Source organism: Nyctereutes procyonoides, unplaced genomic scaffold (assembly GCF_905146905.1).
Source record: "Nyctereutes procyonoides isolate TBG_1078 unplaced genomic scaffold, NYPRO_anot_genome, whole genome shotgun sequence".
In the NCBI taxonomy this organism is placed as follows: Eukaryota; Metazoa; Chordata; class Mammalia; order Carnivora; family Canidae; genus Nyctereutes; species Nyctereutes procyonoides.
The window spans coordinates 85172025-85198880 of record NW_026575140.1 but is presented as its reverse complement, the minus strand read 5'-3'; the positions used below and the strand labels follow the sequence as shown (position 1 = coordinate 85198880).

The following is a 26856-nucleotide window of genomic DNA, read 5'->3' as shown; positions in this document are numbered from 1 at the left end:
CGCGCCCGCTCCTTCTGGCCACCGAGGCCCCAGTGTGCTGCCCCTCTGCTGCACGGCCTGCACCCCGTCCACGGAGCCGTGTCCCAGCCTCCGCCAGCCTTTCCCAGACCGAGCTTCTCGTTCTTGGCATCAGTTTCTCTCTCGTCCTCGCACCTACCACATCTGTCACCATTCTGGATCTTTCTTCCCGACTGTCTGCTCTGCCTCCGCAGCTAGCCCGGGGGCTGTGCGGGAACAGAAGGCCGTGCCCGTCCCAGTTGCCATCGCACCGTGACCCCCGGGCCCACGCCTGGCACGTCGAGCTTGCTCCGCACATATGGCAGATGTCTGCGTGAGTGGGATGAAGTCACAGAAGCAGGACACGGGTTTTAAATACTTACGACTTTATTAGGAGCAGGCTGTTGTCCCCGCAGCAGCCAGCTCCCTGTATACACAGTATACACAGCCCAGCCAGTACCCAGGTCCTTCCGTCCTTCTGCAGCACGTGCAATGCAGAAGAACCAAATGCAAAGGGGGGCTCCGTGAGTGACAGTTTCTAGTGCCTTCGGGAGCCAGGTCCCAGGCTGGGAACAACCAAGCCCCTCAGCTCACCCCAGCCCTGACTCCCGCACGGCGAGGCTCATAAGGCCGGACTCCTCCAATCAGTGCACACAGAGGGCAGAGGAGGCAGGGGGCTCCTGAGCCCAGGTCCTTAGCGGTCCGCACCCCAGTGGGGGGAGAAGCTTCTGGAGCCCCCCAGAATCCTCCTCCTCTTCCACAGACATGAGATACCACCTTAACTTTTTATCCCATCACCAGAAACCTGTGCCTCGAGGCTTGTCTCTGCTCAGCCTTGGAGAACATGGTTGGATTAGCAAACTGGTCAAAGGTAACACAAACCTCCCAAGTTGTCTTGGTCATACTTCTTTTAAAAAGGGAGAAAAAAAAAAAGGAAAAAGAAAACCATCACGACAGAAAAGAGCATGTGAAGCCCAGCTTGTGTCAGGAACAAGATAGGTTGTCCCTCCTTGAAACGATGCATAAAGCTGCTCTGCCAGGGACCAGTCACCCCTACAGACGGCAGCTCCCCCCCACCCCGTCCCCCGCCCCTTCCGCACATCCCCGCGCCACCCTCTCCTCCCCGAGGATGGGTGCACCAAGCGCAGGGTGCAGTGCTATCGTCGCCTAGAGGGAGTCCCCAGCAGCCCCGGCGCCCTGGGCTCCTTCGGATGGTGCAGGTCCCACAGCGTCAGGCAGGCAGGCAGGCAGGAAGACTCGTCTCCGCTTCACTCTTCAGGGGTGACTGCAGCCCGGCCCCGACATGTGCACCCCTGGGCCCCGGTTGGACCACCATCCCCGAGGCTAGCCTGGATGGCTGGTTTGTGGATCCTGGCTAGTAAGGGAAGCCGAGTCAGAGGACTGACCCCGTCCCCAGGGAAGACGCTGGAACAGCTGCGCCTCAAGAAATACCCTGCTTGACCAAAGGCTCTCAAACCCCAAAGCATCTTCCCACTTGCAGCTATAGAAACACCCTGGTTTCTATACCCCCAACATGCCTCCAGGATAGACGGGACGTCCCACCGATGGCTGCCAGGTGCCTCTGGGTCAGGGCATTGACTCTTGTGTCTCCTGACACCTGTCCCCAAGGCACCTGAAGAGCGAGATCCCGCCTTCCCATCCGGAGCCGCCGTGGGTGGCCGGGCGAGAGGGAGCCGGAAGCCAGGTGTCACACACTCGGCTTTGTGTCTGGGCAGCTCTGTCTACAGAGGACAACAGCCAGGTCTGCTGGGAGCACCAGGGTCACCACTGCCCCCGCGGAGGGACAAGTGTGGGTACCCAGAGAGCATAGCCTGAGGTAGCAAACAGTGAACCCCGTTATCCAACTGCAATGCCATGTGATGTGCCCAAAGCCAGACCACACGGAGCCATCCCAGTGAAGACCAACCTACAGGCCTGTGGATGTCCAGCACCGAGCCCTCCTGGGATCTCCATGGCCCTCTTAGCGGGGACAGGACTGGGGCCACTCGGAAGGTTCTCTGAGGCAACGCGGAGCCTAAGGCAGCAGCCCTCCCTATACCTGCCTCTCAGGAGGAAGAAGCCGTCGGAACTGGGGCCCCCTCCGCATCCCGGGGTGACAGTCCCCCAAGGCTCAAGCCCAGCCCGGGTGACACAGAACCCTCCAGGCCACTCCTCAAACTCCCCGCTTCACCACTGAACACATCCTCCCTTGGTTCTTTCCGTGTTGGCCCCATCCCTCCCAGAGAAGGCAGCAGGCTCCCTCCTGACTCCCGAGCTGTGCGCAGGGCCCAGAGGGCACGTCCGGGAAGGCCCCCGCCTGGCAGCCCGGAGGCCGCAGGGAGAAGAGGTGGTTCCGGGGGGGCGGGAGGCCCCGGACCCCTTGCCGCCGGGGCCGGCTCCAGTTACACCCAGTGGCCCACCAGCTGCGCCCACAGCCGCCACCCTTCTGTTACCAGGCCGCGGGGTCAGAGGGCAGGGGCGCGGGCAGCACCACGGAGACTCGCGTGTTGGACGCGCTGAGAGCCCGCGGCCCGCCTGAGGCTGCCCGGCGGCCGCGGGGCTCTAAGCCCTTGCGGGCCGGGTCCCTGAAGTTCGGGCGGGCCCGGGCCTGCACCTGTCAGCCCCCCGCGGAGGCTGGGCCCGGGGGCCAGGCGTGAGGTAGACGGTGCCTCCCCGCCGGGCCAGGAGGGGGGCGCCCCGGCAGCCCCGGGGGCGCGGTCAGCACGGCCGGGCGGCGCAGAAGTCCAGCTCCTGGGGCTTGCGGCGCAGGTCGCAGCGGTCCCGGGCCAGCAGCCGCCCACCGGGCCCCAGGCACTGGAGCGCCCGCCGCTTGAACCCACGGCCGCAGCTCTTGGAGCAGGGCGACCAGGCCCCCGGCTGCCAGGTGGCGCAGGGCTCGCCGCAGGCCCTGGTGTCCGCGGGCCGGGGCGCGGGGCGGCAGGCGGAGGGCGGGCGCGGGCCCGTGGGTCCCCGACAGTCCACGGGGCGCCTCTGCAGGCCACCGCCGCCGCAGCTGGCCGAGCAGGGCCCCCAGCCGCCCGCCACCCAGCGCCCAGCCGCCCGCGGGCCCTGCGGCTCCACCTGGTTGGAGAGGCCGGGCGCGCCGTCCAGCAGGCCCGGGGCCCCGCGGGGCTCGGCGGGCGCCCTGTCCTCCCGCGGCTCCTTGGGCAGGTAGAAGGAGTAGCGCACGCGGGGCGGCGTCATCTTGCCCACGGAGAGCACCTCCACGGTCAGGGGCTCCAGGATGGGCCGCGAGGCCTGCAGGCTCTCCACCGCCGTCCCGGTGCCGCTGTAGCGCAACAGGCTGCCCTTCACCACCAGGTCCCGCTCCACGGCCGACACCACGAAGTGCCCGTTGAGCAGGTACTTGCCTTGGCTGTTCTTGAGCGCCAGGTAGTTGTCGTCGCCGATCAGGCCCTTGTAGCCACGCTGGCGGATGTCGATGCTCGAGGCGCCCGCGGGGATGGCCACCACAAAATTGTAGCCGTGCCTGGGGTGGGGAAGGGGGCTGCGCCTTAGACACGGGGGGCCTGAGGCCCTGGTTCCCCTCTAACGTCAGAGCTGATGCCCCCTGCACGGGTCACCAGGCCCACAGAGCACATCGACGCCCCCCCGCCCGGGTCAGGGGGCTCAAACAGGCTGCATGAGACCGTCACACAGCACCTAAAGCCACCGACCCTGGCTGTACCGCCCCGTGACCTTTTGTTCAGTACATTTACACTGGGGTGAATTATTTTTAAATAACAACATTTATGCATTTGAGAGGGAAAGAGCAAGAGCAGAGGGAGGGGCAGAGAGAGAGAGAGAATGTCAAGCAGACTCCCAACTGAGCTCAGAGTCCCAACACGGGGCTCGATCTCCTGACTCGGACATCATGACCTGAGCTGAAACCAAGACTCCGGCTCTCGATCGACTGCGCCACCCGGGCGCCCCTGTACTGTGCTGAATTCTAAAGCAGAGGCTAAGCACAGCTCTTGGAGCCAGGTCCACCCCCACCACTGGCCTAGCTGTTGGCCTTGGAGAAGACGGTTGCCTCACCTATAATATGGAGACCATAATCACACATCCCTCATTAAAAGCACATAAAGCCGATGGCATGGCACCTGCCACCAGGTAAGCACTGTGAGGAGGAGGAGGAGGAGGAAGAGGAGGAGGAAGGACAGAAGGGAACTCTACAGGCCCTGAGACAAGGCTGGGATGAGACGCAGTGAGACACACTGGCTGGGGTCGGGCACCCAGATCAAGCCTTGGCTTGAACACCAGCTCCCTGGTGGCTCAGGCAAATCAGTCTCTCTGGGTTCCCGTGTCCTCACCAATACAATGAGGGGCTCAAACCAGATGATTTCTAAGGCTCCTTCCAGCTCCACCAATCTATGAAGGGAGCACCTGCCATTTAACCAGTGAAGCGAGTCTGGGAGTGTCTACCTTTAATTTTCCACTTGGCCTCCCCCTCAGATCCCTGCGAATGCCCTCCACTTGCAGTGCCCCAGTTCCCCAAAAAGCTGCCCCACTAGGGGCCCAGCAGAGGGCACTGTGTCCAGAGGGGGCAGCAGAGACTCCTGGACTGCCACCTAGGCCTTGGACTCCCAAGTTCTCAGAGCCAATCATATCCCTGCTCAACTGAGACCTCAGGGGCTCTGCTACTTCCAGAGCAAGGGTCAGGACTTTCCAAGGAGCACATTCCTCCTGAAAATAAAAGGGAATGTGCTGGACCTCAGAAAGCCAGGAGCCCCGGGCTGTGCAGGTAGAAATAAGAGAGGACTAGAGATGTTCCTTCAGCTGAGTCTGCACACATCTCCCAGGAAGGGGGACTCCCTCGGTCCTAGCCACTCACTCCACTGTTGATTGCCATTCTCACCTCAATCTCATTCCTGGTCAGGGCCTCAGCCTCAGTGAGACATTGTCTCCAAGCATGTTCTGTTTTATGATCATCATCATGAACATCTAGTGAGCATTTATTATGCACCAAGTACGACACTAAACACCTCACTTGGATTAATACCCTTAATCGTCACAACAGCACAACAGAAAATATACTCCTGTCATACCCACTGTATAAGTGAGGAAATGCAGAATTCCAGGGATTGTGCTGCATGCTCAAGGGCATCCAGAAAATGGGGAACTGAGATTTGAACACAGGGGAGTCTTACTCTAGAACTCTAGCTAGACCCTAATGATTATCTATCCAGTGGTGGACTCCCCAAGCATTCATCTCTGCTGGATGGATGGTTGGATGGATGGATGGATGGATGGATGGATGGATGGATGGATGGATGCATGGATGGATGGTTGGATGGATGGATGGATTGATGGATGGATGGATTGATGGATGGTTGGATGGATTGATGGATGGTTGGATGGATGGATGGATGGATGGATAGTTGGATGGATGGATTGATGGATGGATGGATGGATGGTTGGATGGATGGATGGATGGATGGATGGATGGATGGATGGAAGAATATCAGTTACAGAAAAGTCCAGGTGGCCTCTACAGCAAGGGCACTGCCCGTTTACCCTGGTCTAACCCCAGTTCCCACCCCTTGGGGGCAGCTCCACTCAGCCCTCTTCCCCCCTCCCACTCCAGGTCCCAGAACTCACATGGGCTTGGTGAAGAGGCCTGTCACCTTCTTGCAGCTCTTATTGTCACCCCCACACACCCCACACTTGTCGAATTTCTTCTTGGAGCCCAGGTTCCCGTCGCAGCCAGCCTTGATGCACTTGCCTTGGACACAGACCGAGGTGGAGTCAGGAGTACATGGCGTACCATCCACCACCTGCAGTGCCCCCCGGAGGTTGGGGGTAGAAAAGGAGAGGGAGGCAGTTCAGCCGGATGCACCCCCACAAACTTTCTCTCTGTTTTGCTCCCCTGCCCCTCGCTCACTCACCTTGGGTGCCAACACGTAGAAGTAGCCGGTGCCATTGGCTCGGCAGATGAGCTTGCACTTGTCCTGGGGAGAAACGCCGGAGTACTTGGGCACCCACGCCACGGCAAGGGTGAGCCGGTTGGTGCTATGGTTATAGCCATTGAAAGCCTCACACTGCTCCTCCCGGAAGCTCTTGCCAGAAGCTGAGGAGGAAGGAAGCACAGGCAGGAAGCTAAAGGGAGGGGTGGTGAGGGAAGAAGGCAGAGAGAGCCCTCCCCAGGGTGCTCTCACCCTCAGCCGAGTTATCTCATCCCCGACGCCCCTCCATCTCAAAGAACTAAAGTAGGCCAGGACCAAAGGATGCAGGTCACAGACAATCCTGCATCCCCCCCACCCAGGGCACTGTGCACCCTCCACGGTAAGCTGGCCTTCAATTCCCTCTATAACAGGTACCCCCAAACAACTGGGGGCCATCAGACCTTTCAGGAATCTTTTGAAACTATTTTCAGAATGTTACTAAATGGACAACATGAAGTATATAGGTTACAAACAATACCCACTATACAGATACACAACTATCAGTGTATGTTGAAACGTATTTGGGATATTTGCGCCTCCTTGTTCACCCATTACATGGCAAGATTCAATAATGAGTCTAATAACCACTGTCATTTTCAGGTAGCAGTGAGAATAAATGACATTCTGAGAAATCCCAACAACTAAACTGTCATGTGAAAATATCCGTGATTTCTACTGGCGACAGCCCCAGCTATGGCTACTAGTATTACAGTTTGTTGCCCAATTAAAAGAAATGAGGCGGGGGCTTCCACCACCATGGCCGACCCCGACCCCCGCTACCCCTGCGCCTCCATCGAGGATGACTTCAACTATGGCAGCTGCGTGGCCTCCGCCAGTGTGCACATCTGAATGGCCTTTCTAAGAAAAGTCTACAGCATCCTTTCTCTGCAAGTTCTCTTAACTTCAGTGACAGCTTCTTTTTTTTTATACTTTGAGTCTGTACGGACATTTGTACATGAAAGTCCTGCCTTAATTTTGCTGTTTGCCCTTGGATCTTTGGGTTTGATTTTTGCATTGACTGTAAACAGACATAAGCATCCCCTTAACCTGTACCTGCTTTTTGGATTTACACTATTCGAAGCTCTGACTGTGGCCTTTGTTGTTACTTTTTATGATGTCTATATTATCCTGCAAGCGTTTATACTGACTACTGCTGTATTTCTTGGTTTGACTGTATATACTCTACAATCTAAGAGAGATTTCAGCAAATTTGGAGCAGGACTGTTTGCTGTTTTGTGGATTTTGTGCTTGTCAGGAATCTTGAAATTATTTTTCTATAGTCAAACATTGGAGTTGTTCTTGGCTGCTGTGGGGGCCCTCCTTTTCTGTGGATTCATCATCTATGACACACATTCATTGATGCATAGGCTGTCACCTGAAGAGTATGTATTAGCTGCCATCAGCCTTTATTTGGATGTCATCAACCTGTTCCTGCACCTGTTGCGGTTTTTGGAAGCAGTTAATAAAAAGTGATTGAAAGCAGTATATGGAAACAGATTCATTAAGTAATAAAGTTTGAGATATAATTAAAAATAAAAAAATAAAATAAATAAAAATAAAAGAAATGAGGCATTTTAGATAGAGTGGTCAAAAATACTCGATCTCTAATTGAAGGAAATAAAACATGTTAAATTTTTTTAAAAAGGCGAGTAACAATAGAGAGGCAATCTCCTTCCCACCCAAGTTCATGGACCCTGGCTAAAGAATCCCTGCTTATGGAGATGGGCTTGTGAGTACTTAACTAAGAGGCCATTCGTGTGTCATTCCCTTGGGCCACTTAGGGACCCAGCCTCAGCACCAGGAAGAAAACATCCCCGCCGAGAGGAGTGGGCAAGGAAGTAGTGATCCCAAGAGGCCTCTGCTCCTCTGCACTTCCAGACTTTGCCCTGGGGGAGAGAGCCTTGACTGCAGTAATCTGCGGCCAAGAAGGGGGGGGCGGTGGCAGGAAGAGGCTCTCCCCTCCTCACCTGAGCTGGGGCAGGGCTCCAGGTTGCAGGATCGGTATTTCACTCTCACTCCCTCGCAGTACTTGCCTCCGTTAGCGGGGGTGGGGTTGCTGCACTGCCTCCGGGCCAGCTGCACGCCCCCGCCGCAGGTGCGTGAGCAGGCGCCGTACGGCTCCCACTTGGCCCAGGAGCCGTCCACCTGGGAGAAAGAGCCTGTCATGCTCCCGCAGGGCTTAGGGTACGCATCCAACCCCTTCAGAGCGGCCAGGCGGCTGCAGCCCCCTCCACCCCGTCCCACCGCAAAATCCACCGTCTCACAAGGGAAAAATGATGGGCAAGGGGTCAGCATACGCAGCGCCCACGCAGCACCTCGCCCCGATAATTAGCAAATGCCAACCGCATCCCGCTCTAAGGGAGGCCGCTCAGGAGAGGAGCCGTCATGGGCTGTGGCGTCAGGTGGCCAAGCTCTGTCATCGCCTCTGCCCCCACCATATGCGAGGTCTTGAGCAAGCAGTGAAAGCTCCTGAAATCTCAGGTGCTTCACCTGCCAAAAATGGGGCAATGCTCAGGTGTGCGATCAGACGACGTTTAAGTGATGCAACGTGTACGAAAGCTCCTAGCACTGCGCTTACCACCGAGCCAGAGTTCAAAGTTCCTCCTCACCTATTGTTAGTGGAGTTACAAGAGTCTCTAAATCTAAGGCAGAGGCAGCCCCCAGCCTTGCCAGAAAACCTCGTTGCCATAGATATCTGAGTATTTTTATTTGTAAATGTTCCACAATCCCGACTCTCCCCAGATCTTCAGCTCAATCAGAGGCTGAACTTGAGACAGTTTCGCTGTCAGAGGCTCTAGTGTTTGTGCTCGGAGGAGGCGGAGATGGGAGACTACAAAGCAATCCTCCAACTCGATTTGGCTTCGGGGTGAATTATGCAGCGTGGGTTCATTTTTTCAGAGGGTGGAGAAGGGATCGAAAATGTCTAGTCTTCATTATGTTTTTCTCAGGATGCCAATAAAGCGTGTTTCCATCCCCTGAGCACACATCAGTCAGGCCACGGAGGAAGCAGCCCAGTTGGACAAGCCTGGGATTAAAGTGCTGTCATACATCATCCCAAGCGACTAACCTGCGTGGAGCTAATCAGGAGCTGGCTGCGTGTCGTCTGAATACAACGTATGCACACACGCAGCGTGGTTCCTCTAGCTGCCCTTCTGCGGGATCGCTCCTGCCCCACTGTGTCAGCAGGTCTCTCGTCCAGTGAAAGAAACACTTGGCGACAGCCCTGCTTCCTCCTTCGACCGGCGCCCCACCTAATTCCAGCCTTTCATGTCCGAGGAGGACACGTCTACATGTGCTCCTTCCGCCTCCCTCCTCAGTGCCTTGCAATATGGGTTTGGTGCCCATCACAGGGGGCAGCTGCTCGCTCAGAGGTCTGAGATGACCATCCCCACACTGCAAGAGTCTATGCTTAGACCTTGTTGTCACCAGTACTGTCTCCCCGGCTTCTGGGGTGGTGTTGTTGCTGTCTTTAGCCTTTTAGCCTGGTCTCACTTCTTCCAACTGGTTCCTACAGAAAACATCCCACGGAAAACTCTCCTGCCCTGCTTTGTGCCATTCATTCACCCAGTGTTTGTTGAATTCTTACTACACGTCTGGCACCACGTGCAGCAAATCCCTGCCCTCAAAGGGACTGCATGCCCTCAGAAGAAAATAAAAAGAAGCCTGTGCATATAGAATGTCACGAGAGGTTAAATGCAGGTGGGAGAGAGGGAGGCCCACCAATGGGCCTTGGTGAGAAGAGCTGCTCTCGTTACAGGGGATTGTGGAGGCTTTGCTGCAGAGGTGATGGTTGTGCAAAGGCCTGAGAGAAGTACGTGAGGGAAGTGTGCAGATATGAGGGGAAAAACATTCTAGGCAGAGGGAGGATTGCAAAGACGCTGCGGAGGGACGAGCCTGGAAGAGAAGCAGGAGGTGAAGGCAGAGATAAGGCTCACCATCCCGAGCACGGAATAAAGCCCCTGAAGGGCTCTCTGAATATGTGGCATGACCTGACTGACGTTTTAAAGGATCTTTCTGGCTGCTATGGTGGGAACAGTCTGTGAGAAGGAAGGCCAGCAGCAAGGAGATCAGCGAGGGTGCAAGAGCAATAATTCAAGGAGGCTTGGTGCAGGGTGACAGCAGATGAAGATGGCAGAAAAATGGCTCAATCCTGGCTCTATTTTAGATAGAGTCAACAGGAACTACTGAAATATCGGATGGACGGATGCGAGAGAAAGAGGGTTGGCACGAGCAATGGGAAGACGTTGTTGCTAAAGCAAGTTCAGGACAAGTGATCAGAAGCTCGGTCTTAGAGAGGTCGTGTTTAGGATGCCTCTTGGTTCTCCGCATGGAGGCATCAGGATTCAGTGAGGCATGCAAGTCTGTAGTTCAGGACAGAGGTCTGGGCTGGAGATACAGATCTGGGGGACTTCAACCAATAAATGTAAATGGTACTCAAAGCCTTTGGTCTAGATGAATCCCCTAAGAGGTCAGTGCGACGGCGACAAGGGCTAAGGACAGCGCCACGATGCCCAACACTGGAAAAGCAAGCGTATGAGGAAGACCCAGTGAATGGGGACCCGGGGGAGCAGCCAGTAAGAGAGGACGGAAACCAAGACACCGTGGAGCCTGTGTTCCCGGGGGGGGGGGGGGGATAATCAGCTGTGTCAAATGGCGCTAACAGGTCAGGCAATATGAGGAATGGTAATCAATCCCTGACTTCAGCGGTTGTGGAGGCCATTTGGCGACCTTAGTGAGAGTTATTTTTAGAGGAAGAGCAGGACTGAAAGCCAGACTGGAATGGGCTCCAGAGAAAAATGGCAAGCCGGGAACTGGAGAGAGCAATTTCATACCACTCTTTCCAGGAACTTTGTGGTCAAGGGAGTCAGAGAGATAGATTGTGATTTATGGAGAGGAAGTAGGATCAGGAGTTTTGTTTAAGGTGGGAGGAATTACAGCAAGTATGTATCCTGATAGGAATGATTCAACTCAAGCGAGGGGAAATCTAACACTGCAGAGAGACGGAGGCATTAAGGGAGCGCTTTCCTTGACTGGAGGGGATAATATCCTAAGTGCAAAGCCCAGGGGTGGGCCTCCGGTGAGAGCGTGGACAGCTCATCCATCGCAAAGGAGGCAAGGTGGAGACCGCAGGCACAGAAGCCGGGCGGACGGCGGATGTGGCAGTGGGGGTTCTCTTCTGATTACTTGATCGTTTCTTTTTTCCTGATGAGATAGGAAAAAAGGTCACTGGCAAAAGTGAGAATGAGGAGAAAGAATGGGTAACGGAGGAGGGAGGCGAAGGCGTGACACGATCGGGTAGGACGTTGGGAGGGGGAGTGCAGTAAAGCTAATAAAATAGGATATGACGCCTGAGCAGCATTGAGCCCACCTCCAGTGAGACCACCGAGCACGGTCGCGTGTCTTCCTCCAGCCACACTCACCTACACTGGCGCGCTCAAATCGGTGGCAGGTGGATTCCACTAAGGCAGTGGCTTATCCCAGCGAGGACAGCAGAGAGAGGCAGGGGCGTGGGAGCCGTGAGTGAGGGAAAGAGGGACCTTAACAGGGGCTGAGCTGTGGAGTCGCAGCTCAAGAAGAAGGCTGGTGAGGGCGAGAGAAGAGCACGCGGGCCTGAAGAACTGCTGGGGCCCAAAACTAGAGGGCTGGACCACAGGGCTTTGGTAGTCAGAGTGTGATTCTTCTAACTGAGATCCTGGGGGTGCGGGGGGGCAGGGAGGCTGCATGATAGTAAGATAAGCTTTGTGCCCTGACCCGGGCTGATTAGGGCGCTGTCCTCCGGGAAGGGCCAGGGTGGTGAAGGGATTGTCCAGAAGAGAGACTGGGGACATAGTGGATTTTGCTGCTGATGGGCTGTCTTTCCACAGGCTCCTCCGATCACACTTCCTATATCCAATATCCTCCTGGGCAACGTCTTTATCCCCTAGACTCGTTTTCTGAAGAGAAGGAGCTGATGACGGCTGGCCTGTCCTCAGGACCTTCTAGTTTAAACCTGCCAGCCTGGTGGTCAAGGCAACCCCAGACTAGCCCTAAACCATGCCCCCAAAGATCTTTCCCATGCAGTCCTGGCCCGTCCACCCTTCCGGCTTGCCCCACCTCCCTGACTTTGCTCCATCTCTGCCTGATGAGATCATACTCATCCCTCGAGACTCTTTCCAAATCCGACCTCCTCATCAAAGTTTGTTCAGACCTCTCTAATCACCATTAATCTCTCATCCCTTATGCTCCCATGACACGTTTTCACACTTTGGTCCTGACACAGAACACACACCTCTCTGTGTCTTGGATCTCAGTGACATTTCGAGCTTCCCCACTAGACTGTGACCCCACTGAGACACGACCCAGGTTTTCTTTCTTTTTCCGACTACCTCACACAGTTCTCTAAATACAGTGGGCTGGTGCCCAATAAATGGCTAAAGGTCTAATTAAATATATGTTTCCAAAATCCAGAAAAAGATTTTACATACTTGTGTACCAAACCCAGCTCAGGGCAGCCTATAAAGTGCTGGCGAGCGCTTATTTATTATATTGCCTATTCGTACGTAAAACCCGCAGTCAGGCCGGTCTTGGCAGCCAAGGCAGGGGTGGGGGAGGGATCATCGTCACCGGGATCAAGGGACAGGATGGACTTCTTATTCCCATCTGACAAAGTCCCAAACCCTTTGCAACCCCAACCCCAGACCTGAAGGTTTTATTATATCCAGAGAACATGTGGGGTTTGGGATTTGTTCTTATTCAACTGTTATTCCTTTTTACCAGGAAAAAAAAAATAACACCTTTGCTCTATTATGTTTCAGCTTCAAAAAACAATCATGACAAAAACCAAAGCTAGGTTCAGGATGTAGCAAATCACTGCAGCTTGCCCAGGATCTGCTTCCTTTCAGGTCTGAGCCTGGTTCACCTCTGGCCCAGAGCTCCCGGGACACAAAACATGCTCAGAAACAGCTGATAAGGGAAGGCTGGAAGGAGCCAACAAATGAGGAATGTTGAATGTCTAGTGTTGGGCTTTGGGTTCTGGGCTCCTCCCCTGGTAGGATGAGGCCCAGAGCTCAGGGCTGGGCCCCCTGGCGCCCGCTGAGAGAAGGCTTCACCAAGTTCTCTGACCTACCATATATGTCTTGTCTCCAGTCTCAGAGTTAAGAAGGGGAGAGGACCACAGGCAGGGAAACAGAGGCACAGTGCACGGTGTGATGCAGTCCCAGCCACACAGCAAACCCATTCCCCCCGGAGGCCTCCAGGTGCACCCCCCGCATCCCAGCGGCCCCCCTGCGAAGCCCCAGCACACTCACCCTGTACTTATTAAGGTTATGTCTCTCCACGCAGGTCCCCTTGAGGCAGAACTTGCCGTCCCCGCAGCTGGTGCCATCTGCCCAGGGGAAGTGGCGGGTCTGACACACCATCTGCCCCTTTGCCTTTCCCGTGCACCACAGTTTGGTGCAGTACTGCATGTAGGGACAGGGCTTCGAGCCCACGCCAAAGGCCAGCTCGCACTGCTGGCTCAGGGTGTAGCTGGCACCCGGCAGGTCCTCAGGCAGGGAGATGGGCTTGCTGGGTGCGTCCAGGAGGCAGTCGCCTGCAGGGAGCCAAGGGAACTCGTGAGAAACGAGTTGAGAAAGGTGAGGTGTGGCTAGCCCAGAGTCTAACTGGTAGGGAGACGATGAAGCGAGGGCCAGTGGAATGGACCCCCTTGAGGGCCCGACTCTTTGGGGTCATGCACACCTTAGGTAACAGAGGACAGGTCCACTCACTCCAGTGACAGCCCCGCAATCCCTCTTCTGTCATCCTGGCTTACCATGCCCGCTGTCCAGGAAGTCGGTGATGATGGCAGCGCTGCAGGCCGACCAGGGGTTGGCCCGGTCAATCTGGATGAGTGTTGGGGACATCATGTGGTTGGCTCGGAGTTTCCCAAACACCTCCTCACACACTTTCACATTGTCATGGGGCATGTTGAACACGTGGCCTGCGGGGTGAGGCAAGAGGACTCAGAGGGCAGAAGGATGCGGGCTATGCAGTTTGCAGAGGAGGGGGGAACAGCCAGGGGAGCGAGAGAGCCCGTGTCAGCACTTTTCAGGCTGGTCATTTCCACCCAGTGACAGACTGCTTTGCAAATGTCAAGACGGTGTTCTTGTGTTCTCTGTCCTGTCCATCAGGCTGTGGGGCTCAGTGAGGACAGCAGTGCATTTAAAATATTTTCCCCTCAGTGCCTAATTGATGAGATACTCTGCTGAGTCAGACAATACCGCTGGCCAACTGGGCTGGGGCAATTGGAAAAAATAAAACAAAGCCATTGCTAAGACAAACTCTGACCGTAAGAAAGGATCCCTAAGGCTTCAGGACGTGAGGAAGCAAAGACAAATGTCTATCCCTTGCCCAAAGCACCCAGTACAGACCCGGAAAGACCCTCGAGGGTCGCTCTCCTCCCTCCACCCAAGAGCCCCCTCTATCCTTACCCAGCTCATGGGCAGTGGTGAAGGCTGATGGAAGCCCATCATCCTCGATCACAGAACAACTTCTCTTGGGGTCGCATATAGTGCCCACATCAGCCATGCCCAGCGTGTCACAGGTGGTGGCCCCACACAGGTCCTGCCGGGGTGGGGGGAGAAGCAGAAGCCAGCCAGAAATTAGTGACAGGTACAGAAGGGACCTGAAGGAAAGTAAAGGCATCCTATGGGATGTTCAGCTCACCCCCATTCCCAGCCGAACCAAGACCAGCACCGTCCTAGCCAGGTCCTTTCTCCCAGGGGGTTGCAGGGCTATTCATGGAATCAACCCGGGCTGAGCAGGGAGGGCTCAGGAAGAAAGCCCTGTGGCTCTGTGAGAAGATTCAACCCAAATCCTACTCGGAGATCCTGTGGGAAGATACTAGGAGGTACGGAATTAAACCCACAAGGCCATTGCTTTATATAGAGGCAGATTTCCAAAGCAGAAAACAGTGGGTTCCACAGCTGGGTGAGGTTCTGGTCATGGCTAACCGAGGCAGGTGGGGGCGGAAGGCAAGTGTGTTCCTCATCCAGAGTCAGCCCTGAGCAGTCTCAGTCCTCGCTGAGCGACTGCCTTTGGACAACCATGAATTAAACTCAGATTCTCAGCCAAAAAAGGTCACGGGCCAAGGACCCACCCAAGCCAGAGATGTGGCCTCCTTGGGCTGGAAGGAGGCTGAGTCAGGTGGTTACAAGCTCCTACCCAGACATAGCTCAACTGGCTGCAGAAGCTCAAGGGGGCCATCGGCTCAGCGGCCGCTAGGAAGAAAAAATAAATTAAATGGATGGCCACCTAAGACAGTCCCTCTTTTGGCATTAAAACTCAACTTGCGGCAGAAGCTAGGACTTCCTGCAACAACCCCAATGGGAAGCACTTCCAGGAAAGTGCAAGGGCAAAATGGGGTACTGGGAGTGGATATCTCAATGAACTTATTGACTATTACGGGCCAGCAATGCACCTAGGTACATACCTTAAGAGCTCAGGGGTTAGAAATGGGAGAAGAAATTCATCACAATAGAGAAAACACTGCTGAATCGGTGATACTGTTATTCTCTTCATTACATCCTTGCCTTTCTTTATACTTAACAAGCAACTGCTCTATGTATCATCTCACTCAATCCCCACGACAGTGTCAGAAGGCACATATATTATCATATGTATTTGTCCAAGGTGAAAACTGAGGCTCATGCTCATAGTTAATCATGGTGATGATTTATTAATGCTGACATCATGTGCGGACTCTGCATGCATGACCTTGTTTCATCCTCGCAACATCCCACTGGAAGAACGACTGCTATTATCGCCTTCCACAGACAAGGAAGCTGAAGCTGAGAGAGGTCCAAGTCGTGGAGCAGAAACATGCACTGGGGTCCGTAGGACTGGGTATCAGCACTCTTTCCACCGCATCACAGCTGATTGCTCAGCAGCTCCTAAGTCAACTATCCAGAGAAAGAGCTGTGTGTGTTCTCCGTGGGAGCCAAGGTGTTCCCGTAAACACACCCAGAGCTGTTCTCAAGTTCAGTTCTCTTTAGGGCTCTGCGCACGTGTGTGTGCATGCACATGCTGACACGGGGGGAAGGGGGAGCAGCAGAGTTAGTGGGGGCCGGGGGCAGCGGAGGAAAAGTGGTCATAGTACACAAAATCAGCAAAATTTAATCCAGGGCATTCAAAAGTTTACCACCTGAGCAGTCAAACTTGGCTTCCCACGGTCAGGTGATAGTCACACCTCCTAATGAGTTAACAGTTTCTCTGGCCAAAGAACTGAGAGGGCGATCAGATTCCAGAGTACATGGGTCAACGAGGAGCAAGGCGCGCCCTGCCTTCACCTGCTGTCCTTGCCCGTGTGTGGCACGTCTGCCCCTTCTGGGAACCCTCGGGGTGAACCTCAAATTCCCTCTCTTGCAAATACTCCTCCTCCTCCCTCTCCAAAGGCTCACTCTTCCAGAAAGTTCTCGTTCCCCCTAGAGTTCTGAAACCTAGAAGAGAACTGCTATCAAAACTTGGGGTGGGGGGGTAGTTCACCTGACAAGCACTTTAGAGAATATGACTAGAGGAGGGGGATTGGGTCACACAGATCAGCCTGTGAATGGAGGGAAGGGAGGTAGGAGACAAAGAGGGAAGGAATGGAGGTTTGCATGGGGGCAGGGGGCAGGGGGCAGAGGGTGAGGGAACTGGGCCCATGTGTCCCTGGACACTGCAGTATAGCATCCCCACTAAGGCAGGAATCTCTGAAAACTCTCGTCTGGGGGTCACAGCCCATAGAGCCCGTAGGACAAACCATGACACTGTTCTGGGGCCACCATGTGCACTCACTGCTGGCTTTGTGTAGGAGAAGGGGCCTAAGAACCAAGAAGCCTAGATTCTGGTCCTGGACCCACCACCAAGTAGATGTGCGACTTTGGGCAGGCCACGTCTCTTTTCTGGGCCTCCGTTTCCTCCTCCAGAGAAGGGCCAGTTCTCAACCAGAACCCAGACTGGACCAGTGCCTTCAGCCTCTGCTCCTGCCCCGATCCCAGAGTGCTCAGCCCCATCTGGCCCTCTAGGTTATAAAGGAACACAAAGAATGATATACTTTTAGAATGGAAAGAGCCCTAAGGATGATCTTGTCTACTAACCCATGAAACTAACTCCCAGAAAAGGGAAGGTCACCCACATGGACACTCAGAACCCTCGCCCTTGCCCCACTCAGCAGAAATGGTTAGACCAGATCGACAGCTCAGCCCGGCCTGGAAGCAGCCACTGGACCTCCACTGCCCAGCAGCCCGCCTCTGCCGCTGGCAGGTCCGTAAAGCCAGAAACCTCCTTCCTCTCGGGGAGGGTGGATTCTCTGGAGTGAAGACATGCAGCTGCAGGCCCTTCCTGGCCAGGAGCAACCTGTTCTTTCCATCAAGAAATCCCGGTTTCCCTGGATCAAACGGAGAGGAACAAGGAAGGAGCCCGCATATTTCCTGAGGGTCAGGGTGTAGCCGAGAGGAGCCGGCCTGCAGTAACCAGTGTCTTCACCATGGGAAGATGCAGCTGTTTGGGGTCAGAGGCTCGGCGTGCCCCTCTTCCCCCAGTCAGGGACTCAAATGAGGAATCGCTGGACCTCAGTTCTTTGAACGCCTACAGGCGGGTGTGCGGGGCAAGGCAGTGCCTCATTTGCGGCCCTGCATGTCTCCACCCTTCTGGAATGAACTCAGATGCACTCAAATTGCTTTAACCTCTTCAGCTCAGGCACTTGTCTCCAGAAATAGAAACTGTTCTGGTTCCTCCTGCCTGGAGGGTGTAGGCACTTCCCACCCAACCCCTACCTGCCTCACTATTTCTGGTAATTTGCCCCTTCTCCGTGAAGCTGCGACGGCTTTTCCAGACGACCCAAGAATCAGCTTGGCCACGAACCTAGTCCTCTCAGATTAGTGTTTTCCAACCGTCCCTTTTCATAAAATAATTTAGGATTGGAGCCACAATTTGAGAGCGAGCGAGCAAGAAAGGAAGCACCTCACAGTGGTCCGATCCACATTCACCCTGCTTGCTCCCTCCACGCCCCACTATGACTCCCCACGGCCCCCCCTTCCCCTCTCCTCTCATCTCCCCTGCCATGTACCAAAATGCTCAGATTTTCCAGCAGGACAGGGTGGAGGACCCACAAAAATCAAGCACGTTGACTTTTTTCTTTTTAATGTAGGATACGTGTTCTCATGTAGCCAACCTCCTACTCATAATGAACTCCTAGGCCTGTGGGCCAAGATCATCCTCATGGCCACACCATAGCATCCAAGTCTCATATTCATACAGTGTCAGAGCCACCCTCTCATTCTGCAGATGGGGAAACCAGAGCTCGTGGACTAATATTGCTCACCCAAGGCCACACAGCTATTAACCAAAAAAATGGGGAACTGAACCCCGTGTCTTTAGACACCAAGGCCAGCAGCAGTGGTCTTTGATCTGAACCATAGCACGCTAGTTAGGATATCATAATTACCATTGAAAACCACCCTGCATTAGTATTAAGACTGTACCTTTAACTTGTTTCCCATCTGAATCTCTGTCATGCATCACTGTATTTCCTTGTCCAACCCCAAATCCACTTCTGTTTGTAATCCCCAAGCAGGGGAGGGCCTCGCTTTGCTAGGAGTAAAAAAAATCTAGCAATTCTGGGTGTCTGGGCAACGTGACTAAGGATACCTGGTGAAGAAGAGAACACACCCTGGTCACGTCCATAAGCAGGTTCAGTTTTCACCAGAATATAAATTCCTCAAGACGTTCAAGATGTATTGAGGTAACCAAGACAAGAATTACCTCAATGAGGAAGAAGAGAAATCCGAAGCTCACCGGAAGACCAAGATTCCTCCAGAAATCATCAGTGCAAGAGAGGATACATACCTAACATAAGGTTAGGAGGTAACAGTGGCTGAGTTACTACTCTGTGCCCAACACTGTTCTAACAGCTTTCCTGTATTAGCTCATTGATTCCTCACAAAGCTTCATGAGAGAGATGCCACTATTAGATCCCATTTTACAGATGAGGCTCAGGGAACGTAAGTTACCAGCACTGGGTCAGTGAGCCCAAGGTTAGACAGAAAGGGAGGGGCAGAGTGAAGGTGGAAATCCAGAAGCACAGCCCCAGAGCTGAATGCTCCCCTTGCTTTGGTACTGCTTCCAGTGGAGATGCACCTCACGCATGGAAAGGCTGGGCAAACTCAGGATGGCAAGACTGTCCACCCCATACTCTCAGCCCCCAAAGCACAGGTTGGCCACTGAGTGGGGAGAGGCCTGCGAGAGACTGGCAGAGAGGAGAATGGCAGGAGTAAGTGCCCAGAACACTCCTAGAGCAATGTCTGCTTCCCGGTTGAGCAAGCTCCTAGCTCCTTGCCCCACACCTGCATTGACACACTGACCCGGCCCTGCCGTGCGCCATGTCTGCTGGCTCCTCGCTGGGGCCTCTCCTTCCTCCAGGGCAAAGACCGATGGCAAAGAGCCAAGAAGAAATGCCAGAAGAACCTAAGACTCCCTCTCCCAGCCCTATAGCCTGACAGCTGAAAATGCTGGATTAATGATCCCCGGGAAGGGAGGCGAACTACCTCAGCAACCAGGGCCACACGCAGTCCTTTCGCTACCGTCGGTGCCTTTCTCCCATGAATACATACTGAACAGCAGCAGCCTGCAGGGGCCCACTGGAGGAGCTACAAAGATCTGAAAAGGTCTTGCTCAAAGGAGTTTACAAGTCAGTGGGAATGGCGAGCCCTGAGTCCATGGTTTCCACGCAAAAACAGACAAGTATGAAGTATCCTTGCAAGTACAATGCTTTGAAACAGGGCTATCCTAAAGGTAAGTTCTGGCAAGGGACCTGTAGGTAATTCTTCAACAAGAGCAAACATGTGCTGAGTGACCACTAAGGTGGCAATGACCGTAGCTGCCATTAAGTGGGTGCCTATTCTGGAACACTCGCTGACTTCTCCTTGACACTGCCTTTAAGTTCAGTACCACTGTCATCATCACTATCCTATGGATAATGATGGAAAGTGGAGTTCGAATGACTGATCCATTCAATGTCCATTGGTGAAAGTCAAGTGCCAGGCCTGAAACCCAGCTCCGCCTGACTCCAAGCCTGTGTTCCTTCCATGGCACCATACAACCAACGCCAGGCACGAGGCAAGGTGCGGGGGGCGGGGGTAAGTGCCAAGAGTGATACAAACACCTACCAAGAAGTTCAAAGGTAGGAAAGAGCAAGACCAAAGGAGGGTGAAAGCCTCATTTGCCTTCCTGACTAAGTCAGTGCTGAAGAAAAAGAGAGAGAAAAAGATTCTGGTGCACGTGCCTCGCGGTGTTTATAGCAGCGTTATCTACAACAGCCAAATTACGGAAAGAGTCCAAGTGTCCATTGACTGATAAAGAAGATGCGTATGTACCTATAAGGGAATATTACTCAGTCATCCAAAAGAACGAAATCTTGCCGTTTGCGCCAGTGCGGATGGAGCTACCGACTATTATGAAATAAGTCAGCCAGAGAAAGGCAAATACCATATGATTTCACTCATACGTGGAATTTAAGAAGCAAGACAAACTATCATAGGGGAGAAAGGGGGAGAGGCAAAGCAAGAAACAGCCCCTTAACTATAAAGAACAAACTGATAGTTACCAGAGGGGAGGCGGGTGAAGGAGGGCACTTGTGACGAGCAACCAGAGACCGTATGGAAGTGTTGAATCTCTAGATTGTTCACCTGAGACTAGCATTACATTGTATGTGAGCTCACTGGAATTTAAATAAAAACTAGAAGAGAGAGAGAGAGAGATTCTGGTGCACGTTCCTTCCTCCAAACTTCCTCCCCCATCCTCCACTATTAACATAGGCTCTCTTCTTCGGTATAAGTAAAAGAAAGAGGGGGAAGAGCAACCACCTTCCAAGTCAGGAAGCAACCATACCCCACTCCTTCCTCTCTTCCCCGCCCCCACGTCCCCCCAAAAGTAGTGTTGAGTTTCCATTCGGTGATAAAGAGTTACAAACTCTTAAATACCAAAACTACAGATGCCCCGCTCTGCTAATCTCTTCCAAGGCCTGACTTCAAAAAAGATCCTGACAAAAATTATGATCCTCTTTATTGTATTAGGAGATATGTACCAAATATGTAATAGTTTATTAAGCTTTTTTAATTGAACACTAAATTTCACTGCCATATGGCAAGTCGTTTATCATAGAAAGAACTGGCCTCTATTTCCAATGAGGTTCCAGAGTGCCGTTGCACTCAGCGCGGTGTAGAGCATGTGTACGTGCCCCCTGCCCTGCCCTCCCCCCGACACACACACACACACACACACTCACACACACACACACAACGTAGTACAACTCAAGGCCAGCCTAAGAAGGTAAGTGCCAAGCTCGGGACTGAGAGGCAGAAAGGTGAGGACACGAATGAAGGAAACAAAAGAGAAGAGAAAGATGACAAGGAGCCTGCCCTGGAGAAACTCAAATGAGGAGAAAGAGAGCACAGAAAAAAATGTGGGGGGAGGTGGGGACGAGGGAAAGGTACGCAGTGGTACGAAGTGCAACAGGATAAATAAAATAAATGAAGGAATAAACTGGCAGAAAAACCACAAACTGTAAACCCTACAAAACAAAGTCCGTTCAAAGGAGAAAATGTTACAAATGGCAAAGCAGATGGTGGAGTGGAGGACACAGCCTCCTGCAACCGAGGAAACAAGCTTCCTTTCCCGTTGTCACCAGCTCCCATCCCAGTGCCTTGCTGCCACCTGTCCCCCTCGTCCCCCTCCCTCCGAGGGCTTCCCTGGCTGCACCCCCAAGGAGGAGACTCCCCGCTGGACTTCCCACGGAGGCCGCGCGTCTCCCCCGGGGCACCTAACAGAACCCTCGTGTAACCGAGCTATTTCCTAGTCAGGCTCCCTGACAGTCGGTGAGTTCCTGAGAGCCGGAGGCCGCATCTTAGGACCTGTACCTCCACACCCCAGGACGATAACCGGAAATAATAGATGCTCCCCTAAGTAGTTTTAAAAAGTAGAACCAATTCACAAAGGTTAGTCCACCACAAAGTTACCCAAACAGCAGAGGGATCAGAGGTAAAGAGAGAGAAGACAGAGGGAAGTGCAGTCCTACTACGTCCCAGCCCCGAATACCCTGCCCCTGCTCCCCATGGCAACAAAAAGCCATAGAAACTTTTCTTCTCGTAGAAATGAATGTCCACCCAGCAAGACTGGCTCTAATTCTCTGCAGATCCTGGTTCCGATCCTGTGCTGACCTCACCCTGCTGTTATGAGTCTGGAGACTGATTGCTTTGCAAAATCAGATGTGCACTCCTTCTCCAGGAACATGAACTTAATCTGAATCTTTAAGCAAACTCCTCAGATTGTCAAAATACTTGTTGTATGATCAATCTTTTTTTTTTTTCTCCTTTGCACACAGTAAAGGCTCCTCCCTGGGTCGTGTCTTCCCAGTGTTTTGATTTCAACACCCCACACCCCTCCCTCTGCCTGCCAAGAGGCCAGGTCTCCCCCTAGCCTGGCCCAGCCCTGCCTTCAGGCACAGCATCTCTGGCGGTGGGTGGCAGGGGAGCTCTGCTGCCTGCCAGTCCTGCTACCCTTCCCCCTTCAGGGACCCGACACCTGGAGCTCCAGAGGAGCTGCTCTCGCCTCTCCCTCGCAGGAGGAAATACAGCCTGACCGAGCCTGACCCTTTCCCACTTCTTCATCCCTGTCAAAACCACAACAAGAGTGTATCAGTCAGAAAGAGTCACTAGCCATTTTCCAGAATTTTCGGGGGGTGGGGAGACAAAGGAACGGGTGACTCTAGAGATGTCTGACAGTTCGACGTTATAGACAAGAGGTGATTAACAAAATAAGCACATTTCTAAAAACTTCATATCCAAACTATATACAGTTGATGCTTGAACAATATGAGGGTTAGGGGCCCTGGCCCCCATGCTGTCAAAAATCCACATACAAACTTTGACTCCCCAGAAACTTAAACTAGAAATACTCTATGGTAGACCAGAAGCCTTACCGATCGCACTCGATTAACACGTATCTTGTATGCTCTACGTACTATATACTGTATTCCTAAATAAAGTACGCTAGAGAAAAGAAAATGTTATTGAGAAAATCAAAAGAAGAAATACATTTAGAGTGCTGTACTGCATTGGAAAAAGTCTACATATAAGCGGACCCCTGCAGTTCCAACCCATGTTGTTCAAGAGTCGACTGCATATATTGATCTTCATAGAAATAACTATGTATTTTATACACATGTATATTATATATAATATATGTATATATTCTGATTTTAGTTTGAAAAAGCATTGACTACACCAACACCATAATAATCTAGGAAGCTCCTATCTTATTTAAAGGACCACTACCAACCCTTACAAAGTAAAGCAAAAGTTCCTCTCGTGTTGGAGGATAGCCGGAGACTCCTCCAGGATCGCGGAGACCACATCTGCCTCCGTCGACAGAGCAGCTGCACACTCAGTTCTCATCACATACTGTACCTTCCCCAGGAGAATTTAGGAATGAGAAGTTCCTAAGACCCTGAGAATGCAGCAGGCCCTGAAGTCTGTGCTGGCAAGGAGGAGAGAGAAAGAGAGAAAGAGAGAGAATGAGATTTACCCTAAAGCATAAAGCACATACCTGGATGTTGGTCCTGCCACCACAGCCTCCCCACTTTCTGGCTTCGCCCTCTAGACGCCTAAGAGAAAGACAGCTTCTAAAAGTCACATCTTGCACGTCACTGCTTCTGACCCAAGTGGTCATGCATCTTGTACCCATTATGCATGGTTAACATAGCCCCTCTGGGTCCAGCACACGCCACTGGCAAACAGAAGCTGTCATGCTGCTCGATTGCTTCTTCTTCAAAAGGCGAACCCTTCTGATGGTGTGACCCATATTCCCAGCAGGAGTCCTCTTTCTTAGGGCTGGTTCCAAAAGTTAGCCTAGCCACCAAGCGGCAGAGATGGAGGTCTGTTACCCTAGAAGCAGAGAGTGACCTCCACAGGGGCATCCCAGGTAGCAGATGGGCCGACAGCTGCATTGCCCATTAAGATATCCTGTTCTTGGCCTTTGCTTTTTTTTTTTTTCTTTTTTTCTTTTTTTTTTTTTGCAATCTGACCGCCGAGTTGGTCTGTATGCAGAGGTGGAAGCCACCTCCTCTGCAGTTTCCCCATGACTCAGGCAGTGTGTGCAGGGGCTGGGCAATGGCAGCTCTACAGACCTCAGTTGGAAGAATGAGTGCAAGGAAACAGACTCAGGCCAAAGATCTCCCTAGAGAAACCAGGTGGTGGGAGGAGAAGGCTGGGAAAGGAGGAAGTTCAATTCCAGGAGGGGACAAGCGGTGCCAAATGGGTTAGTGTGGAAGACTTCAGCTCCAGCCCAGTGTGTGCCAGTGGAGCTCTGAGTGGCCTTCGGAGAGAGTGGAGAGGAGAGAGCCCCACGGGCAACCAAGGACTCTGGGCCATCCCCGGAATGACATGGTTGTGATAATAACAAAACAAGAGCATGGCACAGATTCGAGATGCAGCCCCCAAAATCAGAGGAAGCAAGTCACTTGGATGCCCGTCTTCCTCTCCAAGTCCCCATCCACGAATCTGAGAAAGTTCAAGAATCCGAAAACGTCACAGCACCCAATCACTCCAATATCTAGGAACGTGAAGGCTCCTAGCCCCATAGCAGGGGGCAGAGCTGCCTCTGGGATCTGACCACCTTTCCCAATACCCAATACTCAGTATCCTTCCACCCCCGCCCGTGGGGTCTCCAGGTGCTCCTTGCTAAGCTTTGCACGCTTTGCACGCTGTCGGGGTGGGGGGTGGGCAGAAGCTGGAACCCTACAGTCAAGCGTGGCCACCGGCAGTTGCAGCGCGCTGCTGTCACGGGCAAGCTTGCCGGCTGTGCTCCAGAGCCCACATCAAGGCGAACGGGTCACCCTGGGCCAACAAGGAAATAGGAAAGTTGGGAGATCTTCCCCAACTCAGCTCCAAGTGAAGCGCGACTAGAAACTCCAAGCGCCCAACAGGTGTTCTACCTCTACCTCGACTGCCTATTCCGAATGGCCTGGAATCCCCTCAAGGAGAAGCGGGCTGGCCCAGGAAGGTATCCATCCCCCCACTCCCACCCCACCCCACCCCACTCTCCCGGGACTGGAGACTGTCCTTCTCACTCCAACCACCAAACATCCCGAATGATTCCCTCCATCCCAGGGCAGGCTCCGCAGGCCCGGACGCAGGATAAGGGGAGCCAGGCTCTGGCCCGGGATGCCTGCGGGACCCTCCAGTTTTAGGAGAGGGGAGGGGAGCCACCGGGGAAGGCCCGCTCGGACCCCGCCAACGCCATCCTCGGAGCGCCTCCTGTCTGCCACCGAGGCGCACTGCGGCTGCGGGGCGGCCGCGTCCGGGGCTCGGGGCCTGGGCGCCCGGCCGGGGAGGCGCTGATTGGCCAGGCGGGGCGCACCCCTCCCGCAGCGCCGTCCGCCCGCCCACGTGCAGCCCGCGGCCCGCGCGCCCAGGCGCCACGGAGCCCGGGGGCGCGCGGTCCCTGGCAGGTCCGACGCGGGGATCGGAAGGGAGCACCAGCATTCCAGCTTGGGGTCACCTGCCTGCCCTCCAAGGGCGTCTGGAGAGCTAAGGGCGGCGGCCCCACGGCCACGGGGTCCAAGGAGGCGCCAGGCCGACTCACCTGCCTGGTGAAGAGGATGGCCGTGTCCCAGTACTCCGGGTGCTTGTCGCTCACTTTGTTGAGCTTTTTCTGCCAGGCGCAGAAGTTGCGCAGCGTCAGGGCCGCGTTGCCCGTGACCTTGGGCCCCGCGTCGCGGTCGCCGAGAAGCAGCACCTTGACCACGACGACGTTGATGGGGTTGAGGATGCTCGGATGGCGGTAGAGGCGCGCCGCCGTGGCCAGCAGCGTCAGCAGGTAGTGCTCCAGGTCGGCGCCGTGGAACTTGACCATGGACTCGTCCGCCACCACCAGCGTCTCCACGTAGCGCGGGATGGACACGAAGCGCTTGGCGCGCCCGGACCTCCGCCGGCTGCGACCCTCCCCGAAGCCGGGCCCCCGCGGCTTGTACGGGTCCAGCGCCCGCAGGATGGCGGGGTTCCAGCCCGAGGCCACCCCGCAACGAGAGGTGGGGTCCCCGGGGGGCCCGCCCGGGGCGCCCCGGCGCCGGAGGAGGTGTGCGCCCTGGCCGTGGCGCGGCGCCGCCTGCGCGCTGGCGTTGGGGAGCGGGCTGAGGACATACTCGGCGCCCCTGTAGCCGAACGCGCCGCGGAGCCCCCCGCACAGGCTCACCGCGGCGAACGAGTCCGGCTCGCCGTTCACGTCCCCGGAGTAGAAGCAGCGCCGCAGGTCCGGGGAGCCCGCGGCCAGCGCCGGCAGGCGGACGCCCAGGCGCTCCGTGGCGAGGGCGGGCGCCAGGAACCGGGCATCCGGCGTCAGGTGGAGGTAAAAGTCCTCCCGGAACGCTGTGATCTGCAAAATGAGCCCCTGCTCCCCGGGGTCCTCGGCGCCCCCCCGGTAGTAGTGGCGGCCGTTGATGTCCGGGTCCAGGCGGATGGGGACCACCACCTCCTGCTCGGGCTCCGAGCCGCCCGCGGGCCCCCCGGCCAGAGCCAGGCTCAGGATGCCCAGCAGGAGCATGGCTCCGGGCAGCGCAGGGCGGCGCGCTCGGCAGGCTCGGCCCGGCTCGTGGCGGCGCGCACCCGGGAAGCGGCGCTCCGGGGCCGCCCGCGGCTTCCAGGAGGCCGAGCGCGGGCAGGGAGCTCCTCCCGGAGCGGGGCGCGCGGCCTCCTACCTGCGCCTTCCGGAGCGAGGCGCGCCCCGCGGCTTCAGCAAGTGCAAGGACGGAGACCCGCGGCGGGGACCCGGCGGGAGGTGCGGGGCCGTCGTTCCGCCGCAGCCGCCGGCGACGCCGCGGACCGGGCGCTGGGCGAGCCTATTAAAGGCCCCCTCCTCTGTGGCC

At 54.9% G+C, this 26856-nt stretch overlaps 2 protein-coding genes across 3 annotated transcripts; one reads left to right on the top strand and one right to left on the bottom strand.

The window, feature by feature from the left end:
- Nucleotides 1–1098: 1098 nt before the first annotated feature.
- ADAMTS15 (ADAM metallopeptidase with thrombospondin type 1 motif 15) lies at nucleotides 1099–26673 on the bottom strand. Of its 2 annotated transcripts, XR_008661967.1 has the most exons (9): nucleotides 25578–26673; nucleotides 14390–14522; nucleotides 13732–13899; nucleotides 13229–13512; nucleotides 7910–8087; nucleotides 5886–6067; nucleotides 5599–5774; nucleotides 1532–3487; nucleotides 1099–1368 (listed from the first exon to the last, which is right to left on the bottom strand). XR_008661967.1 is itself a non-coding variant. In XM_055306582.1 (8 exons), the coding sequence occupies exons 1-8, from the start codon at nucleotides 26532–26534 to the stop codon at nucleotides 2716–2718; spliced, it is 2850 nt and encodes a 949-aa protein (XP_055162557.1). In that variant the 5' UTR covers nucleotides 26535–26673; the 3' UTR covers nucleotides 1099–2715. The 2 variants fall into 2 exon arrangements, 1 of the variants encoding a protein (XP_055162557.1); XM_055306582.1 differs by having other exon boundaries at nucleotides 1099–3487.
- LOC129497606 (protein lifeguard 4-like) lies at nucleotides 6278–7492 on the top strand. The gene is given in 1 exon segment (XM_055306583.1): nucleotides 6278–7492. A coding segment is annotated over 1 exon segment (780 nt). The 5' UTR covers nucleotides 6278–6635; the 3' UTR covers nucleotides 7416–7492.
- Nucleotides 26674–26856: the final 183 nt, after the last annotated feature.